This window comes from Oryctolagus cuniculus, chromosome 1, assembly GCF_964237555.1.
Source record: "Oryctolagus cuniculus chromosome 1, mOryCun1.1, whole genome shotgun sequence".
Classification (NCBI taxonomy): Eukaryota; Metazoa; Chordata; class Mammalia; order Lagomorpha; family Leporidae; genus Oryctolagus; species Oryctolagus cuniculus.
In genome coordinates this window covers 196,489,574-196,504,151 of record NC_091432.1, presented here as the reverse complement: position 1 = coordinate 196,504,151, position 14,578 = coordinate 196,489,574, and the positions used below count along the sequence as shown (strand labels likewise).

At 52.3% G+C, this 14,578-nt stretch overlaps 1 protein-coding gene across 1 annotated transcript in view; it reads right to left on the bottom strand.

Annotated features, from left to right (window-relative positions):
- Positions 1-13,270: 13,270 nt before the first annotated feature.
- LOC100345985 (DNA-directed RNA polymerase II subunit RPB9) overlaps positions 13,271-14,578 on the bottom strand; it is a 2,027-nt gene continuing 719 nt past the window's right edge. The window contains exon 2 of the mRNA XM_051844783.2: positions 13,271-14,066. Within this exon, the coding sequence (XP_051700743.1) occupies positions 13,341-13,718 (378 nt within the window). The 5' untranslated portion in view covers positions 13,719-14,066 and the 3' untranslated portion in view covers positions 13,271-13,340. The remainder of the gene's footprint in view (positions 14,067-14,578) is intronic.

The window sequence follows — 14,578 nt, the reverse complement described above, 5'->3', positions numbered from 1 at the left end:
AGCGAGGGGGACCCACCGCCAGTGGATCTTTGGCCTCAGAACCCAGGAGCCCTGGATTTGGCCCAGGAGGTCCTGACATCTGGATTTTGACACAGACCAGAGCCTGATGCTGTTGGAGACTCATTTCCGGGCCAGATGTTAAGGCTGGATGATTGGCCTTCACTTCTGGCCCTGGGCCCTGCCTGGGAGGCTGTGCCAGGCCGTGGCCAGCAGGAGTGTATGCCTCCATCCTTGAGTCCTATTTGATGGGGTGCCAAGGGCTGTGTGCCTGGCCTGCCCCACCTTGCTCAGTTCCATGGATTTCGGCCAGCTGGAGCTTTCTGCACGGAGAGCCTTGGACAGGGTGAGACACCAGAGGCTACTCAGCCAGGGCCATGGGCCATTGTGGGGGCCTTCAGCCTGTTGCCTGCCTGCGTCCGTTGCTGTGGCCACAGTGACTTTGCTCTCCTCTGGTGACAGCAGCATAGGCGACAGCCCAGCTCTCTGGTTCCTGGCTTTGACCCAAGGCGGGCTGGGAGGGAAGAAGGATGGGCACAAGGGTGCTCAGTGCATGTCATGCAATTCTCACGGGTTCAGCCCTGCTGCGCATCCTCAGCACAGTGGTCCCCAGCATGGCTCAGGGAGGGGCCAGGACCTGTGCAAGGTCCTACAGAATCCATGTCCGACCACGACCTCCTGTGTCCCCGTCCCAGGTCTGACCACTGACCCAGCTCTTGATCCAGCCTCATGAGCCCTCTGCATGCAGCCTGGCCGGGAAGCTGGAGAATGGAGGCTGGACCCTCCCTAGGCCAGGGCCGTCTGTTGACTCTGGGAGACACCTGGGTGTGGTTGATGCTGAAATGACCCAGGAGGGAGCAAGAGGCCTGAGGTGGGGGGAAGAAGGGGAAGGGAGTTCCCTGGGGGCTGAGAACCCAGGTGGATCTGAAGAAACCTCCGGAAGCATCACTCTGGGCAGCATCAATGGGTCCCTGGCTCACCCAGAGAAACGCGCCTTCATCTTCCTGGACCGACCTGTGCCCTGGGCTCGCACTCGGGGGCCAGGAGATCTCAGCACGTTCGTTCCAAGGCTGCAGGGACCAAGAGGTGTCGTTCCAAGGCTGCAGGGACCAAGAGGTGTGTGTGTGTGGGGGGGGGGGGGTCCTGGGGCCTGGACCCCTGCTCAGAGCTGTCTCTCTTCCAGGCTCCTCTCCTCCCCAGCCACATGCCCTCTTTTCCCTTAAGGAGGGCAGTCTGCCACCCAAAGGCCCAGACGCCTTCCCAGCCAAAGGCATTTTCCGAAGTGAAGCCCAGGGCTGGGGCTTGTTTTGATGACTCAGGATTTTTCGACGGGCTGAACCAAGGGCTGTACAAAGCAGGCTGGTGGGTTTAGCTTCAGACTCAGGGATCTGTGCTTCATGTGGTTGGCTCTGGAGAGATGCTGGCCTTGCTGCATCTCCCCTGTGGAATGGGGAGAGAAGACCTGCACGCTGAGCACAGGCGAAATTCCTCCGGAAGAGCAGCTGCCTGCGTGCTCTCCACACCCACCTCGAGCCCTGGGCTTGTCCCCGGAGTCCAGCTGATGGAGCTTGGCCCTGCCGCCTCTACGCCTCCACGCACACCCTCCCGCCTGGGACCTGCCCCGTCTTGCAGGTTCACTGCCCACAACCTCCCGGAGACTTCTTGAGGGCTTTCTTCTTCATGGGAAACGGGGCCTGCCAGGTCCTTCCCTGGCCCCCTCCAGCCCTGAGGTGAACACAGACACATTGCCGCACACTGCGGGGGGTTGTGGCCAGGAGAGGGAACTGAGGAAGCCCGGGCCTGGGGGACCACGATTGACTTTTGGGTGACAACGGCCAGATCGTCTTTTTCTCGTCCCCATGGAGAGACTGGGTGGGGCGGGGGGACGCCGTGAGGCTCCTTCAGAAAGGCCAGCTTGTGGTTCTGAGAAAACTCATCCGGGATATTTTTGACCTTTTATGCCCCTGGCCTCCAGCCAGTTGAAGGTGGGAGGCAGAGCTCCTGGGGCAGGACTCCTGGCCTCCCCCCAGGGCCTCCAGGCCAGAAAGAAAGGTGCTCCTTATCTGTCCAGGAAACCAGGGAAGGGAAGGAGGAAGGACAGCCCCTGGCAGTTCCCAGGGGGCCCTCAAGGGCAGGGCCTAGAGCCTAAAGGGAGCAAGGCCACGGGTAGGTTTCCTGGAAGGCCCTATTGTTTCTGCCTCACCTACTGGACTAGCACCACAAACACACAAAGTTCAGCTTACAAAGTGAAACGCAGACCTTGTCCCAAGGGTCTCTGGTGGCCACCTCCTGCTTGCCCACAGCACCAGCCCCTTGCCAACAGGAAGTCCTCCTCCCCCAAGAGATGCGGGGTGCAGGTACAAGCTGCACTTTAGGGCCATAGGCCAAGGCCACCCTGCTTTCTTGGAAGGCAGTAATCCCGGCCACTGCTTCCCCCTAGGCACTCGGAGCACTTCCTGGGTCACAAAGCTCCTCATGACAGCTGTGGGAGGCGACAGGCAGTTGACAGAGTGTAGAAGTATATGAACTTCAAAGTGGTTTGAACACCTGGTTTCATCAGCAGCCATTATGAGACTTTGGGTAAATTGTTTTTCTCCATATGGACCATTTATGGAAAAGGCTGTCACCCTTTCCCCACTGTTCTGCACTGTCATCTTTGTCATAAAGCAAGGAGGCTCTGTTCTGTTCATTGCTCTACTGTTCTTGTGTCACTTCCGTGCTGTATTAACTAGTGTAACTTTTAAAAAATTATTTATTTATTTGAAAGGCAGAGTTACAGAGAGAGGCAGAGCCAGAGAGAGAGCGAGCGAGCAAGCGAATCTTCCATCCCCTGCTTCACTCCCCATATGGTCAGAGCAGGCAGTGTTAGCACAGGCCAAAGCCAGATCTCCCAACATGATGGCAGGAACTCAGGTATTCGGCCCTCCATCTGCTGCTTTCCTAGGCACACTAGCAGGAAGCTGGATCAGAATTACAGAGTAGCCAGGACTCAAACCAGGCAGTCCAGCGTGAGATGCGGGCATCCTAAGTGGCTGTTCAACCTGCTGTGCTACAAGATGTTGAATTTTAAAAAGATTTGTGTTTTTGAAAATCAGGGTTACAGAGAGAGAGAGAGATCTTCCATCCACTGGTTCACTCCCCAAATGGCTGTGATGACTGGAGCTGGGCCGATCTGAATCCAGTATCCAAGAGCTTCTTCCAGGTCTTCCACATGGATGCAAGGGCCCAAATACTTGGGCCATCTTGTACTGCTTTCCCAGGCCATAGCAGAGAGCTGGATCGGAAGTGGAGCAGCTGGGACTCGAATTGGCGTCCATATGGGATGCCGGCACTTCAGGCAGCAGCTTTACCTGTTACGCCACAACACCAGCCCCTGGAGGCAACTTTTTAAAAAAAGATTTATTGATTTATTTGAAAGGCAGAGTGACAGAGAGAGGAGAGAGAGAGGTCTTCCAGCCACAAGTTCACTCCCTAAACGTCCCGAATAGCCAGATGTTAAGTCAGGCCAAAGCCAGCAGCCTCGAACTCCAGCTGGGTCTCCCACTTGAGTGGCAGGGGCCCAAGTTCTCGGACCATCTTTCTCTGCTTGCTCTCTGAGGCATATAAGCAGGGAGCTGGATCGGAAGCAGAGTAGCTGGGCCTGGAATCAGCAGTCCGATATGCGACACCGTCACTGTGGCAAGCGCCAGTTTAACCCGCTGCACCACCCTGCAGGCCCCTTGAGGCAGCTCTTTCTGGAAGTTTGGCTATGAAGGAAAGCAGAGGAAAGGGCAAAGAGAGCAGTCAAGGAGAATTTCACGAGTTTGAGGTCCCAGAGCAGGTCTCCTTGCCGATGGGAGAGCTATTTCCCACGCTCATGACAGGTGTATTTCTCACCATAAATGGGCAGGGCAGCTTTCCACGACTGCCTCGCGGTGGAGTTGTAACGAGCAGGAGGAGTCAGAGCTGGGGGCCCGCTGTAGCCAGCCTCTTATCACAGCTGCAGCCACTTCCTTTCCTTTCTCTTTTCACCCCGATGTCATTGTTGGTCCTCAACCCAGCCCCCTTCCGCTCTTAACAGACTTGATGCCCCTGCCTGTCCATCCCGTCAGGGCCACCAGTCCAGCCCCTTCTACCTGCAGCTGCCAGAGTCATCCGTATTTATTATGTGCCAGGAACAGTTCTAGGAGCTCGGAGTCTCACTGGACATTTAAACATGTCACTGTCCCATTCAATACCACCACGTGGCCCCTCATTTTCCTATGGCTGAAGCCTGCCTTTCTAATCTGCCCCTTTAGCCTCACCCCTCTCACCCTGCGCCCCCTCCCCCAGCAGGCTGCTGTGCAGGACAAGCCCAGGCTGCCTGGGAAAGAGACGCTGGGGTTGGGGACATGGGAGTTCCGGGTGTCAGAGCTTGTCTGCTCTGGGCCAGCTGTCCCCGTGCCCAGCCGGCCTCTATTTCCCTTGGCTGGGAGTCCTTGGAGCAGCCTTTGAGCCAAACTCCAGTTCCAGGGAGACAAAGATGGGAGCAGACATCCTGGACTGGTGACTGAGGGCCGGGCTGTGCCAGGACTTTTGTTTCTAAGTCGGGCAAGGCTTCAGGTTTCCGTCCTTTTTCTAAGAACTGTGAGTGTGCCACGTGGGCACCACGGTGGCCAGAGTCAACAAGAAAAGCAATCCCCAGAGGAAATTCTCACTCCCTTAAGTCACAGGACTGTTGTGTGTGCATGTCAACGTTCCTGTGCGTGTCACATGATTATGCGTGTCGCCATACATGTGTCACATGCCCATACATGTGCATCTCCCTGAGTGTACGCTCTGCTGCATGCTGGAGCGGCTGAGGGTAGGGTCTTTGTTGTGTCCTGTGTTGTGATTGCGTGCGTCCCTCTGCGTGTGTGTGTGTGTGTGTGTGCGTGCGTGTGGATTCTGCATCTGGGGACAGCTGGCATGTTTGTGTCTCTTTGTGATTAGAGTTTGCATACGTTCGGTCCCCACGTTCCGCAGTTTCCTCCACTCTAATATTTCCCCTTCGTTCCACTCCAGCCCCTCCCTCTTGGGGTCATGTCCTAAATTTTGTCATTAGCTAAAAAGGGCCGCACTCACAAGTCTCAAAATCCAGTGTTTCCAGCTCTGACATCCCCCTTGGCTCTCCCATTTGACTCACCAAACCTGTCTTCTACCTCACGGAAGCTCGCAGCCTGCTGGGGCTCACCCTTCCCTCGGGCCGTGACCCCCAGAGGTCTCTCTTAGCACCCTCGCTGTCCCAGCCTCCTCCTCCCATCACCCCAGCCTGCTCATCCCCAACAATACACATGAACCTTGATGGAGTAAAGTCACCCACAGCCAGGTGCTAAGACCGAGCACCTGAGACCACAGCTGCGGATCCCTCCCCCAACACAAACTCCTCCCCTGCCTGTTTAGTTATTCTTTCTCCCAGTAGCACTCTCTTTCCCCACCCTGTGCACTGGGTCGCTGTTCACACAAAGGCCTCGCTTTCCACCCCCTCACCTGAGGTCAATGGGTGGGAACTTCCTCCACTTCCTGGCCCCTCCCGCCTGCAAATGTGTCTGTAGCTGCCGGTTCTCACCCCCTCTCCTGAGCCTTGCTCTCCTCCCTCACACCCACGGCTAGATCCTCCAGAAAAACCCTACCTTGTTCTCTTGTTTGTCAGTACTCTGCTAAGCCACAGTGATAGAATCCCAACCCAAACCAGTTCAAAAACATGGGAGACCCAGAAGAAGCACCTAGCTCTGACAGTCACGGCCATACTCTGAGCCTCTGTTTACCCATCTGTAAGGTGGGATATTACAGTCCCTACCACATGGAGTTTTTGTGAGAAGAAAAGCAATCAGAAATCCAGACAGCGCACTCTGGCTCTCCTCTCCCTTCGCCCTATCCAGCTGGCTCCATTCCTTTCTCTGCTTCCCAAGCTCGCAGCACAAAGTGATGACTCAGCATATCAGGCTATTTAGAACGACAATGTTTTGTTCCTTCTTCTTCTTTTTTTAGATTTATATTCTTTTATTTGAAAGAGTTACATGGAGAGAGAGACAGAGAGAGAGAGAGATCTTCCATCAGCTGGTTCACTCCCCAGGTGGCTCAAGAATGAAGGCTGGACCAGTCTGAAGGTAGGAGCCAGGAGCTTCACCCGAGTCTTCTAAGTGGGTGTTATAGGAGTCCAAGCACTTGGGCCATCTACCACTGCTTTCCCAGGCCATTAGCAGGGAGCTGGATCAGAAGTGGAGCAGCTGAGACTTGAAGCAGGGCTCATAGTGGATGCTGACCTCTCAGGTGGTGGCTTTACCCACTATGCTACAGCGCCAGCCTGGGTCCTAATTCTTGACACTCAGGTGAGATAATCTAATCACTTACCTTGGTTTAGCCTCCACTCAGGGCATCCTGCAGGATAGGAAGACAAATGCCTGAATAAACATGGCTGGGGGGTGCTTGGAACAGTGCCAAAGGGCAAAAGGCAAAAGGAGGATTGTGTGCACCAGCCCAAAACTGGCAGGTGAAATTGGAGAGTGGAGCTTCCTAGGCTGTTCTGTGGGTGGGGACACCAGCGGGCATGAGGCATGCTCGCTAAGAACTCGCTCTGTGTTTCAGAGGCCCTGCAGGTTGTTGGTAAGCGGTCAGAGGGAGGAATGCAGAGACGCCATGAAAGAAAAGGGACAGCAGAGGGAAATCCCTGTGGGGAAAGCACAGGAAGTTGCAGGGGCTCCTTGTGGCCCAGCCCTGCGGATTCTGTTTGCACAGATCCCAGATCAAAGGTGTGCTGGGAGAAGCCTCTGGAAACCACAAGTGGGGACAAGTCGTGGTGTGGGAGAATGGTTTTGCATCCAAGCCGCAGCCTTGTGGGAAGAACCTTTTCTGGGCAAATAAAGGAGCTGCTCGTCCCACACTCCATCATGGCTTTGTGTCACAGAGGCTGAACTGACCAGTGGCCAGCGGGACACACAGGGATTCCTGGTGTCAGAGTGTAGATTGCGCCATAGATAAAACTGTGCCATTTTTCTAACACCTGGGGTCAGGACAAAGTGGAGGCCCACAGGAAGAACAGCTGGCTACCACCAGGTGGTGCCGTGCAGGGGATGAGCCTATCTGTGACAGCAGTATCACGCTAAAGGGGAGAGCAGTCCCTCACTCCAAAACAGACCAGTGTAGACTTTACGATATGTATGTTCTTATTGTGTTAAGAAACCCAAATAGGGGCTGGCGCTGTGGTGTAGCAGACAAAGCTGCCGCTTGTGATGCTGGCATCCCATATGGGCACTGGTTCCTGTCCTGGCTGCTCCTCTTCTGATCCAGCTCCCTACTAATATGCCTGGGAAAGCAGCTGAATGATGGCTCCAGTGCTTGGACCTCTGCACCCATGTGGAAGACCCGGGTGAAGCTCCTGGATCCTGGCTGTGTCCTGACTCAGCCCTTGTCATTGTGGTTACGTGCAGGGTGAACTAACAGATGGAAGATCTCATGGTCTCTCTGTTTCTCCTCTCTCTGTAACTGAGACTTTCAAATAAAATAAATAAATCTTAAAAACAAAACTAAAAAGGAATATAAACAACAAAGGGACGTTTTAAATGTTTATTTATTTAGGGGCGGCTCTGTGGCTCACTTGGTTAATCCTCCACCTGTGGCACCAGCATCCCATATAGGTGCCGGGTTCCAGTCCTGGTTGCTCCTCTTCCAGTCCAGCTCTCTGCTGTGCCCTGGGAGGGCAGTGGAGGATGGCCCAAGTTCTTGGGCCCTGCACCCACATGGGAGACCGGGAAGAAGCACCTGGCTCCTGGCTTCAGATTGGCGTAGCTCTGGCCGTAGCAGCCACTGGGGGGTGAACCAATGGAAGGAAGACCTTTCTATCTGTCTCTCTCTCTCACTGTCTGTAACTCTACTTGTCAAATAAAAAAAAGTTTGTTTGTTTGTTTATTTATTTATTTATTATTTGAAAGACAAACAGGGAGAGAGCAAGCTCCAGGGCTGGCAGTTTTGCACAGTGGGTTAAGCCACCACCTGTGATGCAAGCATCACAAATCAGAGTACAGATTTGAGTCCCAGATGCTTTACTTCTGGAACCCAGTTCTCTGCTATTGTGCCTGGGAAAGCAGCAGATGCTGGCCCCTGTACTTGGGCCCCTGCAGCCACCTGGGAGACCCAGAAGAATCTCCTGGCTCCTGGCTTTGGATCAGTACAGCTCTGGCCATTGTAGCCCTTTGGGGAGTGAACTAGCAGATAGAACACCTCTCTCTTTCTCTCTCTCTCTTTCTGTGTGTGTGTCTGTCTCTCCTTCTCTCTGTCTATAACTCAAACTCTCAAATAAGTAAATAAAATCTTAAAAAAAAATAAAAAAGAAACTTGCCTACGCAGGCAATCCAGTCTCAACCACTCTCAGTACTGCTGCTGTCTCTCTAATGGTGTGTGTGGTGCTCAAGCTCTTTCAGAAACAAGAAACAGAACCCCCCACAAGCTACCACAAGGACAGAAGTGGGGCTAAAAGGAAGAGATGGAAGCTGTGGAACTCTGCGAGTGGAGGGGCTCCAGGGCTCAGCGGTCACTCCAGCACCCCAGGCGTCTGCTCCTTACCCGCACAGGTTCTCGTGCTCAGCATTCCTCTGTCGGCTCAGGATTCTCTCAGCCAAAGCTTCCGCCTGCTTCTCTGTCACTCACCTGTCGCCTGGGCTGCACCCTGAGGACCTTTGGGTTGGTTCTTGCTCTTTGATTGCCCCACGGGCTCAAGGGCATCATTCAGAGGCAGAGAGAAGAGCTGACTGCCTTACCTTTTTTTTTTTTTTTTTTTTTTTGGAGCCAGTTCAGACTGCAAGAGGTTTGTCAGTCTATGGTTCACTGCAAGAGGTGGGTCAGTCTATGGTTCACCTGTTCTTGGGTCTCATATCCACCTGTGGTGCAACAACTGGGACTCCTGGGGACTGGAGTCACCTGGTAAAACACACAGCCTTTTGGGCAGAGAGGCAGTCTCTATGGACAGTGCCTCTGGGATTGGCCTGGGCAGCTCAGTGCTGTCTGGGCCTGGCATCCTCAGATGAGAACTACCCTCTGTGTTCCCGGCAGGTTTGGTCTCTTTCCCCTTGGGGATGGCGCCTTCCCACTGCCTCCCTCCAGTCCTATGAGGCTGTGTGCCTTCCTCCTCCTCATCTCCTGAGGCCAGCTTCTGCAGCCACGGCTTCAGAAGTTGCTCAGAGAAGGAAGGCAACTGGCTTCCTTCCCACCGTCTTGGGACTCCCTTGCTAGGAGAACCGGGCGCGGCCCTTCCCATCCTCCTCTCAGCTTTCTTGTCTTCGTGATGGGAGGCCGCGCTGTTCCTAGACCTCCTAGACCAGACCACGCCCACACAGTCCTGCCACCCGCTCCACAGCCAGTAATTTGCCATTGTGTGTGTATTCCGGCCAAACACGGTGATTCCATTCCCCTTGCTGGAGATGGCCTCAGCCTGACAGTGCCCATAATGATGCCCCCTGGGCCAATGTGTCCACTCAAGTGGGAGGGACTTCCGGGAAAGCTTTTTGTCCTCGATAAAAATCGATCCACGAGGAGAAACTCCTCTTTTGACTGGGGACCGAGGCCACATTGCACTCTCTGAAAGGAACAGGCTTGTTCTTCGGGCGTTACCAGAAAGCTTACGCCGTTCCAGGTTGGCAGGTGTGATGTTCGTCCGTGTGGAAATAAAAATTAAAAAGTGCGGATTCTTTCTCAGGGATGATGCAGCGATGCCCGATTCCTGCGCTGGGGTGGAAGTGGGGAGTAGAGAGAAGGGCTCTAACTGAGGACACTTCGCCTTATGTTAGGTGAAATTGGCCTCGTTTAACAAGAAGTGAAACCAACCTTTCACCCCATTTCGGCACTCAAATATTGGCCCTGCTATCTCTGAGATCAAGGCTGTCTCTCCCCCTTCCTCTCCCCCCACACACCTGCAGGCTGCGGTTGGGATGTCAGCTTTTCTGTGACTGTGCTGCCCTCTGCTGGATTTAGGCGCTGGGTTGCGATTACACGGACTTATGGGAAGTGACAAATTTCCCGAAAGGGAACATAATCAGGAAACTGGATTTCTCTAGGGGTCACTCCAGGCTGTTTGTTCCCTAGAATTCAGGTCAGGGAGGCTGTGAAGCAGCCTCTGAATATGGGGAGAGAATATTCTTGGTGAATACAACTGCCTGGTTTAGTTAGAAGTTGTCTGTTTGCCCGTGTGAGTTTCTTTATCCATATATGGACGGAGAGATGTAGTTTTAACAACAAAAATGCCTAGACAAATGGATCTTTAATTCTTGGAAAAATTGATCAACTGACAAAGGACTAGCAAGGTGGCAAAGGCTTACATTTTGGGTATGGAAACGGCGTGGTTATTGATGGGATATGTGGTTGGGATGCAGATTTATATAAACCAACTAATTTAGGGAAAAAATGAAACCATGCCTAACCTGGTAAAGATCACAGTTTCATTACTTGAGGTAACAAAAACTTCATATTGGGGCAGACGTTATGACATTTGTTATGCTGACATCCCATAATTGGAATGTTGGTTGGAATCCTGGCTCCTCCACTTCCAATCCAGCTTCCTGTTAATGTGTCTGGGAAGCAGCAGACGATGGCCTAAGTACTTGGGTCCCTGCCATCCCTGTGGGAGAACAGGATGGAGTTCCAGGCTCATGGCTTTGGCCTAGCCCAGCTCTGGCTATTGCATATAGTTAGGGGGTGAAGCAGCAGATTGAAGATCTCTTTCTCTCCCTGTGTGTCTGTCACTCTGCCTTTCAAATGAATAAATAATCTTTTTTAAAAAAAACTGTCTCCTTGAAAGATGAGGCTACATCTGTGGCTGTTAACTACAAAGTTTCCTTTCTCAGGAATGGAGTCCGTAAGCCACAGGCACAGCAGCAAACCCCGCATTCTGACTTGAAAAGGCTGCTAGGCACCAGCGATCTTCTCAAGCAGCAAGCAAGGCAGATAGAATACAGTTTATGCCCCTTGCCTTGTCTTTTCTTTCCTCTTTTTTTTAATATTTATTTTATTTATTTGAAAGACAGAGATGCAGAGAGAGGTAGAGCCAGAGAGGGAGAGTGGTCTTCCATTCTGCTGGTTCACTTCCCAAATGACTGCAATGGCCAGAGCTGAGTCGATCTGAAGCCAGGAGCCAGGAGCTGACTCCGGGTCTCCCATGCGGGTGCAGGGCCCAAGCACTTGGGCCATCTTCCACTGCTTTCCCGGGCCACAGCAGAGAGCTGGATCGGAAGAGGAGCAGCTGGGCCTCGAACCGGTGTCCATATGGGATGCCGGCACTGCAGGCTGGGGCCTTAATCCTCTTTGCCACAGCGCCGGCCCCTTCTCTCTTCTTTCTTAGAGGCATTTTTTTTCCCTCTGCAACTTGATCAAGGATGGGATTTTTCCACATAAGTTTATTTTTCATGTAGCTGATATTTGCAACCTTAAGTATGGTGACTTTTTAAAAAAAATTTTTAAGGGAAAAGGTTTATTGATGGGGAAATCCAACAGGCCAGAGGGAGAGGGGTGGGGGTTGAGAGAGAGATCAGGAGAGAGGTCCAGAGAGAGCAGGTGTGCGGGAAGCAGGTCCTGATATACTCTTGCAGGCAGTAGGGAAGTAGGAGAAAGAAATCCTGTTGGGGTGGGGGTGGAGCTGACACTTGCGGTTGGGACATTTGGTGACTTTTCTATTTGAACTATAGGACTTTATTTTTACATGCTCATGAAAAAGAATTTAATGGGGGCCAGTGTTGTAGTGCAGTGAGTTGGGCCACCACCTGCCATGCCAGCCAGCGTCCCACATTGGAGTGCTTGTTTGAGCTGTTCTGCTTCCTATCTGGCTCCCTGGAAAAGCAGTGCTTGGGCCCCTACCACCGATGTGGGAAACCTGGATGGAGTTCCAGGCTCCTGATCTCTGCCTGGCTCAGGCCTGGCCATTGTGGCCACTTGGGGAGTGAACCAGGGGATGGGAAACCCCCCTCTGTCTCTCCTTCTCTGTAACTCTTTCAAATAAATAAATTAAAAAATTAATTTTAATGATGCAGAAAAGAGGATAAAGTTTTGGTCCAAATCCCAACACTCAGATGATGTTAACACCATTTCCAGCTGTCCTTATATATACATACAAAAGATTAGATGGGTGTTTATCTCTAGCCATAGATAACTTGTAACATCTCCCAGCAAGATCCAGGGCAGAATTCCTTCAGCGAATATATTAACATTTCTGCATATGACCCTTCCCAAGAAGATGTTTAAAAGACTACAAATAGCCTCACTTTTCTTCAGGGGAGGTTTTGTGAAAGCTTATTTATAAAATGCCTTTGCTGTCCCACAGATTTTTATTTATTTAAAAATGCAGAAATCAGAGATCTTCCATCTGTTGGCTTACCTCTCCTAATGCCTGCAACAGCTGGAGCAGGGCCAGGACAAAGGCAGGATCCTGAAACCCAGTTCAGGTCTCCCATGTGGGTGGGGGAGACCCAGGTATTTTATATTCATTTTCTCAACTTTTTAGATTTCAGAATTGCAGGTCAGAAACTGTGGATCTGGGGCAGGCACTGTGGCCTAGCAGGTAAAGGCACCACCTGCTATGCTGTCATCCCATATAGGTCCTGGTTTGAATCCCAGCTGCTCCACTTACAATCCAGCTTCCTTGGAAAAGCAGAGGAAGATGGCCCTAAGTACTTGGGCCCCTGCCACCCATGTGGGAGACCCAGACGAATTTTCTGGCTCCTGCCTGGCCCAGCACTGGCCATATTGGCCATTTGAGGAGTGAACCAGTGGATGGAAGATCTCTTTCAAATAAATAAATCTTTAAAAAAAAAAAAAAGATGGAAAGAAAGAAACTAGGGCTGGCACTGTAGCACAGCAGGCTAAAGCCCTGGCCTGCAGCACCAGCATCCTACATGGGTGCCGGTTTGAGTCCCAGCTGCTCCACTTCTGATCCAGCTCCCAGCTAATGCACCTGGGAAAGCAGTGGAAGATGGCCCATGTCCTTGGGTCCCTGCACCCACATGGGAGACCATAAACAGCTCCTGGCTCCTGACTTCTGATTTGCTCAGCTCCAGCGGTTGTGGCCATTTGGGGACTGAATCAACAGATGAAAGACCTCTCTATGTTGCTACCTCTCTCTGTAACTCTTTCAAATAAATAAATCTAAAAAAAAAAAAAAAAGGGGGGGGTCTGTGGGCTCAAAAACAGGATCATATATAATACATGCTATTTTATAGAGAAAAAGCATTTAACTACATCTGTAATTGATTAAAAGGGGAAGTAAAACCAAAAGAACCGCTTAACTTCACACCAGTGTTTATCACGATACTTTATTATTTTTTTCACAGGAGCTGGAGCTTATTACGCGCGGGGGAGGGCGGGGGTCACTCTGTCCAGCGGTGGCCGCAGTGAGGGGCGGTGCACACGTAGTACAGGCGCATGGCGTCCTCGGCCCGGGCGCTGTGGGACTGGAAGAACACGGCCTCCTTGTGGCCGCACTTCAGGCACGGGTGGTCCTCGGTCCGCGGCAGCGTGGGGTCCTGGGACACGTCGGCGATGATCTGGGTCAGTTCGTCCACCTCGTGCGTGATCTTGTTGACGTAGATGCAGCTGTTGTCGGCCTCCTGCTGGTAGTCGCAGTTCCGGCACGCGTACAGCAGAATGCGGTTCTCCTTGTCTTCCTTGGGGTACAGCATGTTGTTACACTCCTGGCAGAAGCGGATGCCCACGAAGCCCGGCTCGTAGGCCCCTTCTGGCTCCATAGCGACGCAACGGCCGGGCCCACCCTCCGCGCAGACTCCGCCGCACTACAGGTCGCGGCAAGGGTCAGGTCTGGCAGCTTCGCCAAACGAAGGGCGGAGCTGCGCGCACGTCCCCGCCCTCCGGGGCCCTGTGCGCCGTCCCCTTCGTGAGGCGCTTTGAGTGATGGCGTCAATCTTCACAAAAAAATACAGTCACTGCTTCCGGTTTCCGGGCCTTGCCGCCCGCGAGCTGTGCGGCTCTAGCAAGGACAGCGTGGTCCGCGCGGCGCTGGGCGTCAGTGGAAGAAGACAATGCTTCGACCTCCGTCCTCCCCAAGAGATTTTATTTTCAAAAAGCTCTTTCTGAGGCTAAGAGAAAACAGTAAGGAGAAAATATTAAGAAATTGAGGACGCTATGTTGGAGCCATTTTAGATGGGGATCTCTCCAACATGCATGTTCTCTGTGCTATTACCTTTTTTTAAACAATCCCTTTAATAATCCTGGGATTCATAGGCCATATGATCTACTTGTTCAGATAATCTCAAAACCCCATATAATGCCTAATATGTAGGAAAACGAAGTTAATTGAAAAACAGCCACATGCATTTCAATGTTGAAATCCCGCCGTTATACTGGAGGCACGATGAAGCGATACAGGGCTTGCATCCGTATCTAATGAACAGGCTCGGGTTTAGTAGGAGCCATCAGAAGAGAAGCCACTCCATTCAAAATGAAAGCAGACGTGTGCAAGGCACGAATAAAACCTGCGTTGTCAATATAGATGTATGTGTACGAGCAAACTACGGAAGTAACTGTAACAGACCTAAGAATAGTGTAACAAGAACGAAGACGTATATTACTGTTGCAAAATAAATTTTCA